Source organism: Portunus trituberculatus, chromosome 15, assembly GCF_017591435.1.
Source record: "Portunus trituberculatus isolate SZX2019 chromosome 15, ASM1759143v1, whole genome shotgun sequence".
Taxonomy (NCBI): Eukaryota; Metazoa; Arthropoda; class Malacostraca; order Decapoda; family Portunidae; genus Portunus; species Portunus trituberculatus.
Window position 1 is genome coordinate 2,159,577 of NC_059269.1, and position 17,486 is coordinate 2,177,062.

Here is a 17,486-nt window from a genome sequence, read left to right on the forward strand (position 1 = left end):
ATGAGGCTGGCAGGAGGTGGTTTAGAGGGAGGGAGAGCGTTATGAGACTGGCAGGAGGTGGTCTAGAGGGAGAGACAGCATTATGAGAGTATCAGGAGGTGGTCTAGAGGGAGGGGCAGCATTATGAGACTGGCAGGTGCTGGTCAGCGGACAGAGAGAGAGAGAGAGAGAGAGAGAGAGAGAGAGAGAGAGAGAGAGAGAGAGAGAGAGAGAGAGAGAGAGAGAGAGAGAGAGAGAGAGAGAGAGAGAGAATTAGAATTTAGAATTTATTGCCATATTCCATTATTACAGTGGTTTTTCTCACATGTATATAAAAAATTCAGCGATAGGGCTTCAAAAGAACAATGAGTCAAGTTCACATAAGCAGTGAAACAAATACAAGATTAAAACTTGAAGTAGTAAAAACTCAAAGAAAGAGATTAAAAACAGTAAATCAAAATTCTAAAGCAATAAATTTACGGGAAGGACATAAAAACTAATAAGTAAAACTATAAAATAAAAGATAAGTATAAGCAAGAAGATAAACAGATATTTGAATGCAAGAGGAAGATGATGGTGCAGCATGTGATCCCTGAGGCTTCTTCTAAATGTGTGGACATTTGTTATATCTTTAACTTCTTGTGGCCAGGCGTTCCATATTCGTGGTCCTTTGATCAAAATTGATTTCTGGCCGTAGTCAGTGTTAGCTCCTGATGTATAGAGATTATATATATATATATATATATATATATATATATATATATATATATATATATATATATATATATATATATATATATATATATATATATATATATATATATATATATTATTTATTTTTATTTTTTTTTTTTATACAGAGAGAGAGAGAGAGAGAGAGAGAGAGAGAGAGAGAGTGGCATGCCACAGCCTGGTGGGACATAGCGTGATGCAGCAGTGGCACAAGGATGTAAATAATTACGTCTACGGGAGAATTGTAAAAGGGACCCTGCTGTGAACACGAGAGTGAGAGGCCTAACATAAACAAGAGAGAGGGAAGCCAGGCATCAGATAGTACGCAGACCCAAACAAACACTCAAAACAAAATACTCTGGTTACGACGTTGGAGAGTGGTATAGTCAACACGTGTTTCCCCACGTGTAGTTGAACAGGATGGGTGGTTTTAAATGGCCAATGAACAAGCAGTATTTCATGTTTAGACCAATGGTGAACGTGCTATGAGACTAGGGAAAAGTTGAGCCTATGAAACACCAGTAAGGCAATGTTGTGTATACTACGTTTAAGGTTGTTTCTACATTACCTTCGTATGTGTTCTCGTCCTTACATTGTCACACGTGGACCTCCACATGTCTGATCTCTGAATGGTAGATGGTAAAATGGGCGTGGAGAAAAGGTACGAAACCTTGAGTATTTAAAATAAGCAGAAACCAGCAAGAAGATATCTAGAATCTTGGCAGAAACGAGAGGAGAAAGCAGAAGGCAGTGGCCGAGAGGAGGAGAAGAAACATTCGAGTCATGGACAGACTCTTTCTTGTATTAGTGAGTAAAGCTCTATAGTTGTTAATGCAGTCTAAGACAATGTTTATGTCATTTAAGTGAAAGGAGGAAACAAATATAGGATGTGTATTTATTAGGATGTTATATTAAGATTTTATGTATGTGTAGTGCAATTCCACAGTTGATGCATTAAGATATATAATATTGAGGAGATAATTACATATGATATATTGTGGTGTATACATTATATGGGCATTTATAGAAGTCAAGCATTGAGTTGATATTGAGATGCATCAGCTGTGAAATTGGCACCTAATGTTTGTGGTTTTATTGTATGTGATTAACATTGATGAAGGATTTACGGAGATAAGGATTTATGGAGATGAGCTTAACATTTCTAAGGGCATTGATTGAATTTGTGTGACATTATGAGCAATCTTGAAAAGTGGTGTAATTAATCTTAGATGAATTAAAATTAGAAAATACAATACCGTATAATATATTACCTGCAGTAAGAATAAGTCTTCACTTAGAATAACACGATTGCAACTTGCAACGAACTTCCGAAACTGGTGGCAGCGGTGGGATATTATTGCAATTGCAATCGTTGCAGGCGTATAGTTGAGAGTGAAGACAATTAAAATTTCGATCAAGTGCATTGGATGTCACGGATGTAGCGGATGTTAACGAGTAAATATTGAGAATATTTTAATGTTGCTTAATTGTAGATGAAACATATAGTTCATAAATTACGTCAGCGCTCGGTATCGCTTAACGGTAAAGCGAATCAGCAGCCAGCCGTCACAACCTCTAGAATGGCGCAGTCACCCCTACATCTCCGTTTTCCCCTATCCCGGCTTGCATCAGTACTGGGGAAATTGCGGAAGCGATCACTGACAATGCAAGGGATAATTTTTCCAAGGTAATTGGGTTACCATATTTTTGTGGAGGTGAAGAAAGAAGCCCGTCGGTACCAAATGTAAAATGTATCGCCAGCGCTCACGCATGGATAAAGGATTTAGAAAATAGAACAATGACAAACTGGACAGACGAAGGGAGGATAGAGTTGGCCAAGCAATATGCATTGGACAGTGCATATACTCATATGACACACTGTGCAACGCAACATAAAAATGATTGGGATGATGTGAGAAAAGCATTCCTTGATATTTATCCAGAGGATAGATCGCTTCCAAGCCTGATCAGTGAATTGTCATCAGTAACTCGACAGCCCAGAGAAACCATAACAGAGCTCTATATCAGAGTAGAAGGGATTGTGGCAAAATTAGACAGCATGAAACCCACAGGTAAGGAAGTATATAATGATATATTTGTCTCCATCATTGTGAATGCCTTGCCTAAGGATTTTTCTTATATCCTTGCTGATGCAGATATGAAAAAGCCTTTATTAGTATACAAAAAAGCTCTCAAATATGTAGCGTCACACCCCAGCCTTCAGCTACACGACGCTGCAGTACGCAAAGAAAATAGGGTTGTCCCAGTAAACGCAGTGACAGTGAATGCTGTTACTACAGATCACACGATGTATCGCCCTCAGAATGTCAGAAATATACATTGTCAGAGGTGTGGGCGAAATAACCACACCATTCAAAATTGTAGAACCATAGAATGCTTTAGATGTCACAAGTGGGGACATTTCGCGAGTCAGTGCACAGTGAAATTACCACCAATACCACCAAGGGCGAGGCCCACGGTAACTTGTTTCACCTGCGGGGTACAGGGGCATGCGAGTAAGGACTGCATGAACAACTCACGTAGGTACACCACATATCAAACACAAAAAAACGCCAATTTACCACCAACGCAACCACATGAATCGGTGGTAATCACAGCGGTGAATAGTGACACGGGAAATGTTTCTATTGAAGTTCAGATTGAAAATGAGAGTGTATTAGCCTTGATGGACACGGGGCAGGGGTATCTCTTGTATCGCGTGACGTTGTAGACAAACTTAAAAGAAACACATTACTCCAACAAATAAGGTAATTCGCAATGCGAGTGGAGATGAAATGTTGACTTCAGGAAAGACTAAGCTAACTTTGACAATTGGAGGTAAGATATACACACATGATTTTGTGATCAGTGAAGATAGAGCCTTGCCATCACAGATAATAATAGGTTTTGACTTTATGAAAAGATATAATGTGAATCTAAATACCAAACCTCTGCAATTATATATTGAAGGAAGGAGAATTGTTATTGTAGAAATACCCATGATGCATGCCATCATGATAACTGAGAGAAGTGAAAAGGAAGCAGTAACAAATGAATCAAAGGATAATCCCAGTTATAAATGCTCAGTAGCTCAGACATCAATATTACAAGGAGTACGAGTGAGTTATGTGACCTTAGAAACAAAGTTAGTGGATAGTGATATCGCTATATTCGAGCCAGTTAAAGGAGTTATAGGGTCTCAGTTTTTATGTCCAGGTTTAGTGAAATTAGAAAATGACATGGAGAAGAAGAAATCTAGGTTTGTGGTGAGGTATATAAATTTCTCGAGTGAACATGTGCCGTTAGAGCCAGGGAAAACATTAGGCTACTTACAGTCATGTCAGAGTGAGGTTCTGCCAAGCGGGAGTGATGAATATACAGTGAATGGTGTGACAGAAGAAAATGAAACAGATAAAATGAAGGCCTTTTCAGAAATCATTAATCACATGTATCCTGAGGGAACAAGGAAAAATCAAATATTGAAAGAATTAGTTGTTAAATACTCCTCTGTCTTTGCTAGTGATGACGACATTCCAAGTATATCACCCTTTTTCTATCACACCATTCAGTTACAGTCCAGACCTACGTCCAAGAAACCTTATCCCATCCCAGCTTGTTTTTATGATAAGGTAGCTGAACAAATTAAAGTAATGGAGAGCCAGGGTATTATTAGACCATCCAGATCAGCATTTATCTCCCCAGTTGTTCCCATAGTGAAAAAGGATGGAAAAATTAGATTGTGTGTAGATTTCAGGAATTTAAATCAGCATGTGCTGAATGATTCTTACCCATTACCTAATGTGAATAACATTTTGCATAACTTGGGAAAAGGAAAGATGTTTTCATGCCTTGACTTGAAACAAGGTTACCATCAAATACAGTTAAATGAAGAAAGCAAGCCCTGGACTGCATTTGCAACACCAAATGGATTATATGAACATAATGTGCTACCTATGGGTTTAAAGGATTCTCCTGCGGCATTCTGTAGAATTATTAATCAGGTATTGGCTGGATTGACAGGATCTGATACTTTTGTTTATATTGATGATATCATAGTTCAAGGAACAGATCTAGAAAATCATGTAAAGAATTTGGAGAGGGTTCTTCTACGCTTGCAAGATGCTCAGTTGAAAGTAAACCTGAAAAAATGTAATTTCTTTAAGGATAGTGTAAATTATCTAGGACATATTATATCAGCCGAAGGGTTGAAAACACAGCCTAGCAAAATTGAAGTTATTAAGAACATGCCAGCCCCACAACAGTGAAAGAATTACAGTCCTTCATTGGAATGGCTAACTACTATAGGAAGTTTGTGAGAAACTATGCTGAGATAGCTGCTCCCTTAACTAAACTAACAGCAGGAATGGTGACTGGAAAGAAGAACAATAACCACATAATGTGGAATGAAGAAGCTGATAGGGCTTTTAAGACCTTGAAGCAAGAATTAACACAAAATGTTGTTTTGAAATTTCCAGACTTCTCAAAGCCATTCTTTTTAACGACGGATGCTTCGAGCTTTGCCATCGGGGGATTAATACAACAAAGGGATAGCATGAATAACCTAAGACCCTTATCATTTTTTAGCAGGAAACTGAACAAGGCTGAACTTAATTATAGTACTATTGAAAGAGAGGCTCTGGCAATTGTATATGGGCTTAAGGTAAACAGAGATTTGTGCCTGGGTTACCCTATTTATATTCTCACAGATCACAGACCATTAGTATGGTTGTTGACCACCTCAAATGCAAATAGCAGGATAGTTCGGTGGCAATTAGCTGTTGCAGAGTTTGATATTAAGGTGGAATATATTCCTGGAAAAGCTAACAAGGTAGCAGATCATTTATCCAGGTTGAGGGAAGTGGAAATAAATGAAGGAAATGAACATTTGTTAGCAATAACAGAAAACACAGAAGAAAATATGGTGGATTGGAATCTGAAGGAATTAATAAGGTCACAAGATAACCATGAATTTTATGGCTTATTGAAGAAGTTAATGAGAGAGAATTTAACTGAGCAAGAAATAAAAGGAAAATTAAGTAAGCACAATATTGATAAGAGGTATAAGAAGTTAAAGATATCAGAATTGTCTCTAGACAATAATATGCTTTACAGAGTAAGTCACAACACATATGGAGAAATGACGCGTCAGATATTAGTACCCGAACAGTTTGTGCACACTGCTGTACACCTCGGCCACTCTTTGCCAACCGCGGGGCATGGTGGGCCATCCGTTACCTTAAGTAGGTGTCAGAAATTTGCATATTGGCCAAAAATGAAGGAGGACATTGAAAGATATTGCAGGTCTTGTCTCATCTGTCGTAGGCTTAAGAGGTCGGGGGACGCCCCAGCACCACTGAGAAGATACCCGGATGTTGAGAGACCTTTCCAGCGCATACATATGGATATTGTTGGTCCCATGGGTAGATCGGATAATGGATATATGTATTGTCTTGTTGTGATAGATGTGCTTACTAGATATTTGATTACAAAACCACTGAAAACCAAGTCGGCCGCAGAAGTTGCTAGAATATTTTTTGATGAAGTGATTTGTAAACATGGTATACCTGAGATGTTAGTGACAGACCAAGGTAGGGAATTTGTCAATTCTATATTACAGGGATTAACTGAGTTACTGCATTTCCGACATAGCAAAACTACAGCTTACCATCCTCAAGCAAATGGGATAGTTGAAAGATCAAATGCAACCTTGATTAACATACTGCGCACTTTGGTGCAAGATAATATGAATATCTGGGATACAATGCTCCCAATAGCTACATTTGCATATAATAGTGCTTACCACACAAGTATAAAAGAAAGTCCTTTTTATCTCATGTATCTCAGAGATCCAACCATCCCATTTGAAATGATGAAAGAGGAACAAGTTTGGTATAATGTTGATGATTTTAAGCAGGAGATGGCAACAAAAGCAAATAGGGTATATGCTAGGTGTCAGCAATATTTAGAAGAAGCTAAGGAATAAATGAAAAGGCTCAATGTAAGAAGGCAAGGATAAAGACTATTCAAGTTGGAGATAGAGTATATGTCCGCCGAGTACCCACTGCAGGAACCCCCGCAAAGTTGCAACCCGCATATACAGGTCCTTATAGAGTGACAGAAAAGGTGAGTGATGTAGTGGTCAAATTAAGAAACATTAGAAATGGTAAGATGACAACATTACACACTGACAGAATAAGAATTATCCATGAAGACAATGCTACCCCTCAGATGAACCCGAATGTCAGACGAGCATATCCGGTACACGAGCCAGGTGAAACAAGGGAAACCAAGTTGACATTGCAGACACTAGATCCTTTTCCAGTGTTCTCAGGGATGTAGAGCACTGTGTAGATTCAGAATCGGATGACAATTCACTATCAGAAGCGAGTCATGGTGTTGATGAGGAAATTCATAATGTAACTGAGAATTTGCAAGAAGAATATCAAGGTGAAGCTACCACGTCAGTCCCATACAGTTTACGGTCGAGGACAAGTGTGCCGAATCTTCCGTTTGTAATGCATAAGCCCTTAGAATATGGTAAAAGAAAATAAATAAAATAAAATAAAATGAAATGTTCCTTTGCAGACTGTGGGGCTATGCATGGGATACGTTCAAGCCTGGGATGTACCCCAAAGCTCACCTCCTCAACAAGGGATGAGTTTCTCCCAAGACCATCAACTACTTGTAACTGGACAAGCTTATGTGGTGCCTTTTTTGTTGAAATTGGAGGATATCTATGAGCCAATTAAAAAAGCCATCAATATCACTCAGAATATAATATATAATTTAGATGAAATTGCAGGAGATGATTTTATCATCAATCAGAATATGATATATAATTTAGATGAAATTGAGGGAGATGATTTTATCTTGTTTACCTCTTTGATTTCTCAGCATATCCTGGCTTTTCAAGAAAGATTAAAAATTTGCATGCTTCAATGCAGGATTTCCTAATGCATATTGTGGCCAATGACATTCCTCAACCTAGAAGGAAAAAAGGGGCAATAAATTTTATAGGATCTTTTGCAAACACATTATTTGGGACTGCTACACAAGATCAAGTTGATATTATTCATAAAAGATTACAATCGTTAGACTCCTTCACAGAAGAGGAAAGAAAACTCCTCAATGTTCATTCCCATGTTATCAATGTCACTCTCAATGAACTAACAAATGTTCATCAAACATTGGAAAAACTAGAAACTGCTACCCGTGTTACTAAGACCCTTATGACTAAGATGGAAAAACATATAGAAAATAATGAAAATCCATTCTTTCACTGGAGATTTTACTGCATGTCCAGCTAGCCTTGACATCCATTGCAGCTGATCATATTAATTTTAAGATAGGATTACAAAGTATGATGGAAACCCATATTTCTCCTAATATTGTGACAAATGCATTTTACTACAACTTTTAGATGAGATATCAGTTAAACATGAGTTATTGTTTCCTCCTAAACCAGAATATTTAGGATTACACAGAGCTGCTATTCGTGTAATCCATAAGACTGCATTACATGACTTGAGCTTCTACTTACTCGTTCCTTTGCGAGGAATTCCAGCTGACACCTTTGATGTCTTCAGGATGACCTCCCTTCCCTTTCCTATTTCTAAATCAGATGCTTTTTTAATGCATCAACCTTCAAGGAAATATTTAGTGATTAACAAGGCAAGAAATCAATTTTTTTGACTGATGATTTTGATGATTGTAGGATGTCTGATGATATATTGATATGTCCTCCCAACCAACCTATATATTCCACTAACACTGATTGTTGTGAGGTTGCTATTTTTCTGCACAAGCCTTCTGTCTCTGATATATGTAACACGCTGATTGTGAAGTCTTTCAAGCCTATTTTTGTTGATCAGCCATCTGGGTGGAATTATGCCACAAGCAAACCACTAGATATTACTGTGAATTGTAACAACTCCTCCATTCCTACTACTAGACACATTATTAATGGTACTGGCCTTCTGAAAGTGAGTCAGGGTTGTTCTATACATAGTGATACATTTTCTCTCCCTGCTTCCTCTCATTATATTGCTGAAGCTCCTATGGTTATTCAACCTTATCCCTTACTACTCCCATTGCCTTCTCATCCTGGGAACATTCTGTTATTGTGAATACCACTAATATCAGCATTCCCGACAGTTTTGGTCTTGAGCCCTGGTCTGTCCCAAAATATATTGCACATATGCAGCCGCTGGCGAAACAGTCCCCTCCTACGGCACTCGACTGGCACAACTGGAAGGACTGGCTCTGGATCCTGTTGCCTATTGGGGTCATCGCGGCCGGCCTGGTGGCCTACCGCATCTACCGACCCTGTGCACTCCTTGGCTTGGCACAGGCTGCGCCAGCCCAGGTGACTGTCAGCACACAACGCCAGCTCAATCCAGAGGACACCGCTTATCACGCATGCCCTCACCACTAGCAGTTCGCGCCGGGACGCGCTACTAAGGATGGGGTATGTCATACCCTGGCATGCCACAGCCTGGTGGGACATAGCGTGATGCAGCAGTGGCACAAGGATGTAAATAATTACGTCTACGGGAGAATTGTAAAGGGACCCTGCTGTGAACACGAGTGAGAGGCAGAACATAAACAAGAGAGAGGAAGCCAGACATCAGATGGTACGCAGACCCAAACAAACACTCAAAACAAAATACTCTGGTTACGACGTTGGAGAGTGGTATAGTCAACACGTGTTTCCCCACGTGTAGTTGAACAGGATGGGTGGTTTTAAATGGCCAATGAACAAGCAGTATTTCATGTTTAGACCAATGGTGAACGTGCTATGAGACTAGGGAAAAGTTGAGCCTATGAAACACCAGTAAGGCAATGTTGTGTATACTACGTTTAAGGTTGTTTCTACATTACCTTCGTATGTGTTCTCGTCCTTACATTGTCACACGTGGACCTCCACATGTCTGATCTCTGAATGGTAGATGGTAAAATGGTTTTATTAAGTACATATATGGAATGTTGTTTTTATGTTTAGTCGATAAACAAACTGTGTGTTATTCACCACGGTCGTCTGCTGGTCACCCAGCCAGCCTTTCCCCTACGGAAAGAGCTCAGAGCTTCGGGTAGGACTGAGACCACATCACACACATCACACACCAGGAAAGAGAGGCCAAAACCTTTCGAGTTACATCCCGTAATTATTTTACTGCTAGGTGAACAGGGGCTACACGTTAAGAGGCTTGCCCTTTTTTTTTTTTTTTTTTTTTGTGTGTGTGTGTGTGTGTGTGTGTGTGTGTGTGTGTGTGTGTGTGTGTGTGTGTGTGTGTGTGTGTGTGTGTGTGTGTGTGTGTGTGTGTGTAATTCACCTCGGTCGCCGTAATGGGGAAGCCAATCTTCCCCATTACGTAGCGAGCTCAGATCTCATAGACCGATCTTCGGGTAGGACTGAGACCACATAAACACACTCCACACACCGGGAAAGCGAGGCCACAACCCCTCGAGTTAAATCCCTTACCTATTTCCTGCTAGGTGAACAGGGGCCACACATTAAGAGGTTTGCCCATTTGCCTCGCCGCTTACCGGGACTCCAATCCGGCCCTCCCGATTGTGAGTCGAACGTGCTAACCACTACACTACGCGGTGTGTGTGTGTGTGTGTGTGTGTGTGTGTGTGTGTGTGTATGTATCTTACGAAAATGAATGTATGTACAGTGCAGTATTTCTCTCTCTCTCTCTCTCTCTCTCTCTCTCTCTCTCTCTCTCTCTCTCTCTCTCTCTCTCTCTCTCTCTCTCTCTCTCTCTCTCTCTGTTGGGAGTATGTGTGGAGGGGTGGAGAGGTGTATCATTATAAATTACATGAGGAAAATGAACAGATGTCTATGGAGTGTAGATGCAGCGAGCACGTGGTGTGTGAGCAATTCAAGAATTACTTACAACCACCTGGTAGGAAGTGTGGTGCATTGGGGTGTCAGGCAGCTTAAAGTCACTCTCTTTGAAATGAAGGATATGCGCGGTAGTGACTACTGCAAAAAGTGCTCTGTGCCATTTCAAAATATGACCATGTACAGCCTCACCGGAGAGAGAGAGAGAGAGAGAGAGAGAGAGAGAGAGAGAGAGAGAGAGAGAGAGAGTTACAATAGTAATGATAATGAGACCAAATAAGAATAAGATCTCGTGAAGTTTGGAGAGGGAAGTTGGCAGCGAATAGTAGAAGACTGACGTGAAGTAAGGATGTGAAGCAGTGACTTGAAGGAAGGGTTTTCTTACCCCTGTGTAACATTCAAGCCACGTAGATTGTACCTACAAAATCTCTCTTTTATAATGAAATTCCTCTAACGTCACCTAACCTAATTCATTTTATTTGGAAAGAATTATGTTAGGGCAAAGTTTGTGGAGAAGTGGAATGTTCGAGGGAGAAATTTACTTGTGGCAGATTACATTGTGTGGTTAGGAGAGTGTTGTTGTTGTTGTTGTTGTTGTTGTTGTTGTTGTTGCTGCAGCTGTTGTTGCTGGTGGTGCTGTTGCTGTTGTTGCTGTTGTTGTTGTTGTTGTTGTTGTTGTTGTTGTTGTTGTTGTTGTTGTTGTTGTTGTTGTTGTTGTTGTTGTTGTTGTTGTTGTTGTTGTTGTTGTTGTTGTTGTTATTGCTGTTGTGACTGTTGTTGTTGTTGTTGTTGTTGTTGTTGTTGCTGCTGCTTTGTTTGTTGTTGTTGCTGTTGTTACTATTATTGTTTTTGTTGTTGTTGTTGTTGTAATAGGCAATTAAACAATATATATAAATATATAGAGACCTAAACTAGTTGTTTAACCAAGAGTGAAGGCATGTATAGCCGTGAATAAGGGTGAAAGGTCACTGTCCGCTGGTAAATTTTCGTCGGGGATCCGGGATGAGGGATAGAGGTCAACCTCCACCCATGGCCCAGTAACAAGCCGACTTAATCTGTGGCGCCGCTGGTGGCCGCCACCACCCACCAGCGCACACCCGATCCACTCTCGGACCTGCGAACGCCCACGATATCAAGTGGATCGAGGCCGTGTCAGTCCTACTATAATCAAACCACGTTCTGGAGTCACTTTGGGTGTGGACGCTGCGGTAAATCCCCGGCTCGCCACTATGCCAAATCAGCCCCAACACACATCACTTCGTGTCATTCGTCACCTATTTACTAATTATTCTTATGTTTTATTTCCCATTAAATACTTTTTTAGATTCAATAAGGGTTTGTAGTGTTATGAATGCACTGTAGTATTGTAATATAGATCATAACAATTAGTATACATACATAAAAAGCACGACACGTGGCAACGCTATTTTGCGGGGTTGTCAGGTAGGTCTGCTGGGAAGTCAGGCAGGTCAGGGGGAATAAGGTGGGTCAGGGTCATTCATTCATCACCTGGCCACCCACCCAGCAAGATGGAAGGAAGCGTCACGAATCGTGGCGGACCAATACACAGCCGAGAGAAGGAACTTATATACAACGTATATAACTACTTCCTAGAACCTTGACTTATACCTCAGTGGTGGTGTGGAAAATAAGTCGAAAGCAGAATAGGTATGTTATATTATTTAGAAGGTTTTTGGGGAGTTTTCTTTACCCTTTTCTACAAAATTATTCAGAGAGAGAGAGAGAGAGAGAGAGAGAGAGAGAGAGAGAGAGAGAGAGAGAGAGAGAGAGAGAGAGGTGGAGTGGTGTAGACTTAAAAGGGTCAGGCGATCTCTAATCCTTTTTAATTGCCCTAGTAGTACTGGGAGAGATTTGGCAACGCTGTAGCTGGGAAGTCCCTTCCGACCCCACCCAAAGTGACTCCAGAGCGTGGTTTGACTATAGCAATCCTGCTAAGGACCAGAACGAGGCTAAACCCATCACAAAGTTGCCAAGATACAAAAGTTCTGTCGCACAGCCGTGCGCGGATGCATTCTCTGAAAAAGAAACGCAATTAGTACTTATCAACAGCATGGAAACCTATCAAGAAATAGGCTCAGTAATTGAAGGACATGTATTTGGAAAACCAAGTAAAACTTTACTAGACACCGGAGCACAGGTGAACATTATTAGCTTAAAACACTTGAGAGAAAGGGTACCAGGAGTAGTACTCCTTGAACCAACAAATTACGAATTACGGGGAGTAACAGGAGACATTATGAAGACTATGGGAAACAGTTGTGCCCGTAGAAACAGGAAAGTGTTTTCGCTATGACATCAGCTGTAGTAGTGGAAGGATCTGTCTTCCCTGGTGATTTATTAATAGGCTATGAAACAATGAAAAAAGAGGAGATCGCATTGATTCCCGCGATGGGAAGTGCTGAATTAAGTTATTACTATTACGTACTTTCCACTGGGGAAAATGGCAACCCCAACGCCGTAGGTACGTGCGGCATGTAATAAGATGAGCTTTATTTTTGTCTTTTATTAACAAAATATATTTCTTATAAGGGCAACAAAGTTGACACACATAGTAATGGCTAAATTGCATGTACCAATTGCTAACAGTAACAAACTTTCACCTAAGTACTCAGGGCCCTATAAAGTAGTATGTGCTGCCTCTGGAAATAAATTTCAATTAGAGAACTTGCACGATGGTGAAGTGGTCATACGACACTTCAACGATTTGAAACTGGCGCCTGGTCTAATTAGTACTTCAGGATTAATAAACAAGAAGGACAAAGTAACTGAAAATTCTCCAGAAAACTTAGAAGGTTATAACACTGCTAAGAGAGTAGAACAAGATGAAAATGTAAATGAGTACAGGAAGAAATTGAGGAGTCATGTCAGAAACATTAATGCTGCAACTAAGAAATGTGAAAGTAATTAATTCATTGAATGAAATTGGTTGGAAAATTATGGAATCAGATGATAGCGCAGAGGTAGAAAAACTGACGATTGATGCCGAAGAAAAACTATATGAATGTGATTTCTATACATATGTTGATGAAATGTTGTCAGAATTAGGAGTTGATTGTAATTCGTTTAATAGGTAGACATGCAACAACCTTGCATTCTTTTAGCTTCGTAGGTAACAACATGAGCCTCAGTTTGCCCAGATGTATTAATCGAGAAAATATGTGACACGGAAAGGAATCACTCAGATAATGTAGTTCTACACTTGGACAGGGTAACGTACGTACAGGATAACTTGAGCAAAATAAACAAGGGCCTGGAAACAGTGGAAACCAGAACGATATATACACAATCTCTGAGTATTCAGGAAACTTTCCATAATCAGAGAGAAAAGTGAAAGTATTGAAAATAACTTGCTTAAGAAATCGATAAGTGACAAAAGAGCCGCAGCAGTAAAGGCTTTGAATGGACTAAATATAAGTAATATACGAGTACGTAGGTCCTTATGCCGACTTCACTCACTTTATGAACATCTTAGATGGATCATTAGGAAAACTTGATGCACTCCAAGACGTTACTGAAGACAACCATAGTACCTTGTTAGACATAAAGGACAATGTAGAAACCCTCGTCGCAGGTATAACAAATGTAACGGAATCCTTGAATATTTTCAGGCTCTGGGATCAACTGCACATGAGAACAAAAGAAATTAGTAATGACACAAAACAACTAATTCAAGAGTTGACTTTAACCAATACGAAACAGTCACATTAACACGACTGTCTATCACAAACTCACTTCAACCACACTTAAAAAGTCCTTAATATTCGTCGCGTGCCACCCCATTACTGAAAAAATAATTTTCTGCAAATTGTCACTTCAAATTGTGCGAAAACATACCAAAACATGAAACAGTTCAAGATTCTCAGTCTTTCTAGATCATGGATAGATATGAAGCAATTACAATATTAATTGCATTATTCTTTACTGTAGGATTCATTTTCATGGTATATATATATATATATATATATATATATATATATATATATATATATATATATATATATATATATATATATATATATATATATATATATATATATATATATATATATATATATATATATATATATATATATATATATATATATATATATATATATATATATATATATATATATATATATATATATATATATATATATATATATATATATATATATATATATATATATATATATATATATATATATATATATATATATATGGAAAATGTTTCCTTTTCGTACACTTAAACCACACGTCAACCTGTGCGAGTGTAATTAGCGTTTAAGGTTATACTGTACTAGACAAGAAGCAACGTACCGGCTTTCGATCGTGAAGTGTGATTGTGAGCGTGCGAGGACATTGTTAATTGTGTAAAGAATATTCCATAACCCTGTAATAGGAAGTATGACAGAAAAGACAAGATAGAATGAAAATTAATATGAATTATACTGCATACATTGAATTTAGAAAGAAAGAATTGTATTGTATAATATATGTTAAACTATATATATTAAACTAAGATATATTGAATGAAAATGCATGTTCTTATAACAGTAGAATACAAGAAACTTTAATCAGAAATAAATGAATGTAAGATAATATAAAATAAGATTATGTATGATAGTATTAGAAATTAGGCACCAATTGTAATATAGAAGACTTGTCGGGACGACAAGCAGTAGCTGACCGAGCCCTGTAATAGGCATTTTAAAAATATATATAAATATATAGAGGTAGACCTAAACTAGTTGTATAAGCAAGAGTGAAGGCATGTATAGCCGTGAATAAGGGTCAAAGGTCACTGTCTCGGAATTTTCGTCACCCGCTAGCTCTAACGTCCCGTCGTAAGAAAACCGTCTGGTTTATTTCACACCGATAAAGCTTACCGCTGATTCAGCTCGCTAGGCCTTAACATCCCATTGGTAGGTGGTAATGTATGTCATAGTTAGGAAGCCCCGTGATTGGATAGTTACTTTCGGTCTACGTCATTACTGTGTTAATGACGACGACACTATAGGGTGAGACAGTACAAACTATTCAGTTAGGAGGGCAGATTCCCCCTGGCTACTATTCCACTCAGACGTAGCCCTGCTACACGAAAAGATTTAAGCCAAACAAGGAAGAAGCACTGACGGTGATACAGAGAAAGTTAGTGAAAAACATAGTGACTGAGAGAGTAAGTTTACCGCGGACGTGCGTCAACGTTGTTGCCCTTATAAGAATATATTTTGTTAATAAAAGACAAAAAGAAGGCTCATCTTATTCACCCAGAACCACACCATAAAGAAGTGAATAACTAATTCTTGCACGCAAGTTGCTGGGACCAACTGAGAAAAGAAAGACAAACTACTAACTCTACTACACACAAAATACAACCACCAGTAACACTGTTGTTGTTGTTGTTGTTGTTGTTGTTGTTGTTGTTGTTGTTGTTGTTGTTGTTGTTGTTGTTGTTGTTGTTGTTGTTGTTGTTGTTGTTGTTGTTGTTGTTGTTGTTGTTGTTGTTGTTGTTGTTGTTGTTGTTGTTGTTGTTGTTGTTGTTGTTGTTGTTGTTGTTGTTGTTGTTGTTGTTGTTGTTGTTGTTGTTGTTGTTGTTGTTGTTGTTGTTGTTGTTTGTTGTTGTTGTTGTTGTTGTTGTTGTTGTTGTTGTTGTTGTTGTTGTTGTTGTTGTTGTTGTTGTTGTTGTTGTTGTTGTTGTTGTTGTTTTGTTGTTGTTGTTGTTGTTGTTGTTGTTGTTTGTTGTTGTTGTTGTTGTTGTTGTTGTTGTTGTTGTTGTTGTTGTTGTTGTTGTTGTTGTTGTTGTTGTTGTTGTTGTTGTTGTTGTTGTTGTTGTTGTTGTTGTTGTTGTTGTTGTTGTTGTTGTTGTTGTTGTTGTTGTTGTTGTTGTTGTTGTTGTTGTTGTTGTTGTTGTTGTTGTTGTTGTTGTTGTTGTTGTTGTTGTTGTTGTTGTTGTTGTTGTTGTTGTTGTTGTTGTTGTTGTTGTTGTTGTTGTTGTTGTTGTTGTTGTTGTTTGTGTTGTTGTTGTTGTTGTTGTTGTTGTTGTTGTTGTTTGTTGTTGTTGTTGTTGTTGTTGTTGTTGTTGTTGTTGTTGTTGTTGTGTTGTGCTGTTGTTGCTGTTGCTGTTGTTGTTGCTGTTGTTGCTGTTGTTGTTGCTGGTGCTGCTGTTGTTGTTGTTGTTGTTGTTGTTGTTGTTGTTGTTGTTGTTGTTGCTGCTGCTGCTGTTTTGACTACAAACTGAGATGTCAATCTTGCAGACAGCTAGGACATAAGAGTCGCCTGTGTGATCTGTATAACACGTACTAGGTAATTGGCAACGAAGATGATGCCGATACTTTTGACCTTGCAAAATTAAAGGATTTTATTACCATAGATCATGTCAATGCACAAAGCATACTAGGAAACAAGGTAGAATTGGAATTGTTAATGAAAGAGAGAGATCCTGACGTTCTTTGTGTTAGTGAGACTTGGCTTCTCCCAGAAACTCATGAGAAGTTTGTTAATTTTGATAATTATAGTATCTTTAGATGTGACAAAGGACGTGGTGGCGGAGTATGCATATTTGTAAGGAAAACTTTTAATGTAACTCCTTTACATATACACTTAGACAGATCCACAGGTGTGGAAGATGTGTGAGTAACATTACAATGCAGGAAATTGCCATCTATTATAGTAGGATGTTTGTATCGTCACCCGAAGGCACCTACTGAAACTTTTAATTACGTAGGAGAAATTTTGAAGCAGTTGTTGCTGACCAAGAAGAACTTTTATGTATTAGGTGATTTTAACGATGACTTTTTATCCTCTAACTGTAATCTTAAGACAATTTTAGCCAATACTAGACTGTGTCAAGTTATTGACAAACCCACTAGAACGACGAGTCACTGTGCCACTCTTCTCGATGTTATTATTACTAACAAACGAGAAA

General features: G+C 38.7%; 1 protein-coding gene across 2 annotated transcripts; it reads left to right on the top strand.

Moving 5' to 3' along the window:
- Positions 1 to 2,332: 2,332 nt before the first annotated feature.
- LOC123504182 lies at positions 2,333 to 7,629 on the top strand. 2 transcript variants are annotated; one of them, XR_006674735.1, is made up of 2 exons: positions 2,333 to 2,398; positions 7,297 to 7,629. XR_006674735.1 is itself a non-coding variant. In XM_045254528.1 (2 exons), the coding sequence occupies exons 1-2, from the start codon at positions 2,510 to 2,512 to the stop codon at positions 7,449 to 7,451; spliced, it is 429 nt and encodes a 142-aa protein (XP_045110463.1). In that variant the 5' UTR covers positions 2,405 to 2,509; the 3' UTR covers positions 7,452 to 7,629. The 2 variants fall into 2 exon arrangements, 1 of the variants encoding a protein (XP_045110463.1); XM_045254528.1 differs by lacking the exon at positions 2,333 to 2,398 and adding an exon at positions 2,405 to 2,783.
- Positions 7,630 to 17,486: the final 9,857 nt, after the last annotated feature.

Excerpts from the sequence above, each read along its gene's own strand:
- LOC123504182 (XM_045254528.1), top strand. The coding sequence starts at position 2,510 with ATGACAAACTGGACAGACGAAGGGAGGATAGAGTTGGCCAAGCAATAT. Across the intron at positions 2,784-7,296 it reads AGACAGCATGAAACCCACAG|ACTGTGGGGCTATGCATGGG; the intron begins GTAAGGAAGTAT and ends GTTCCTTTGCAG.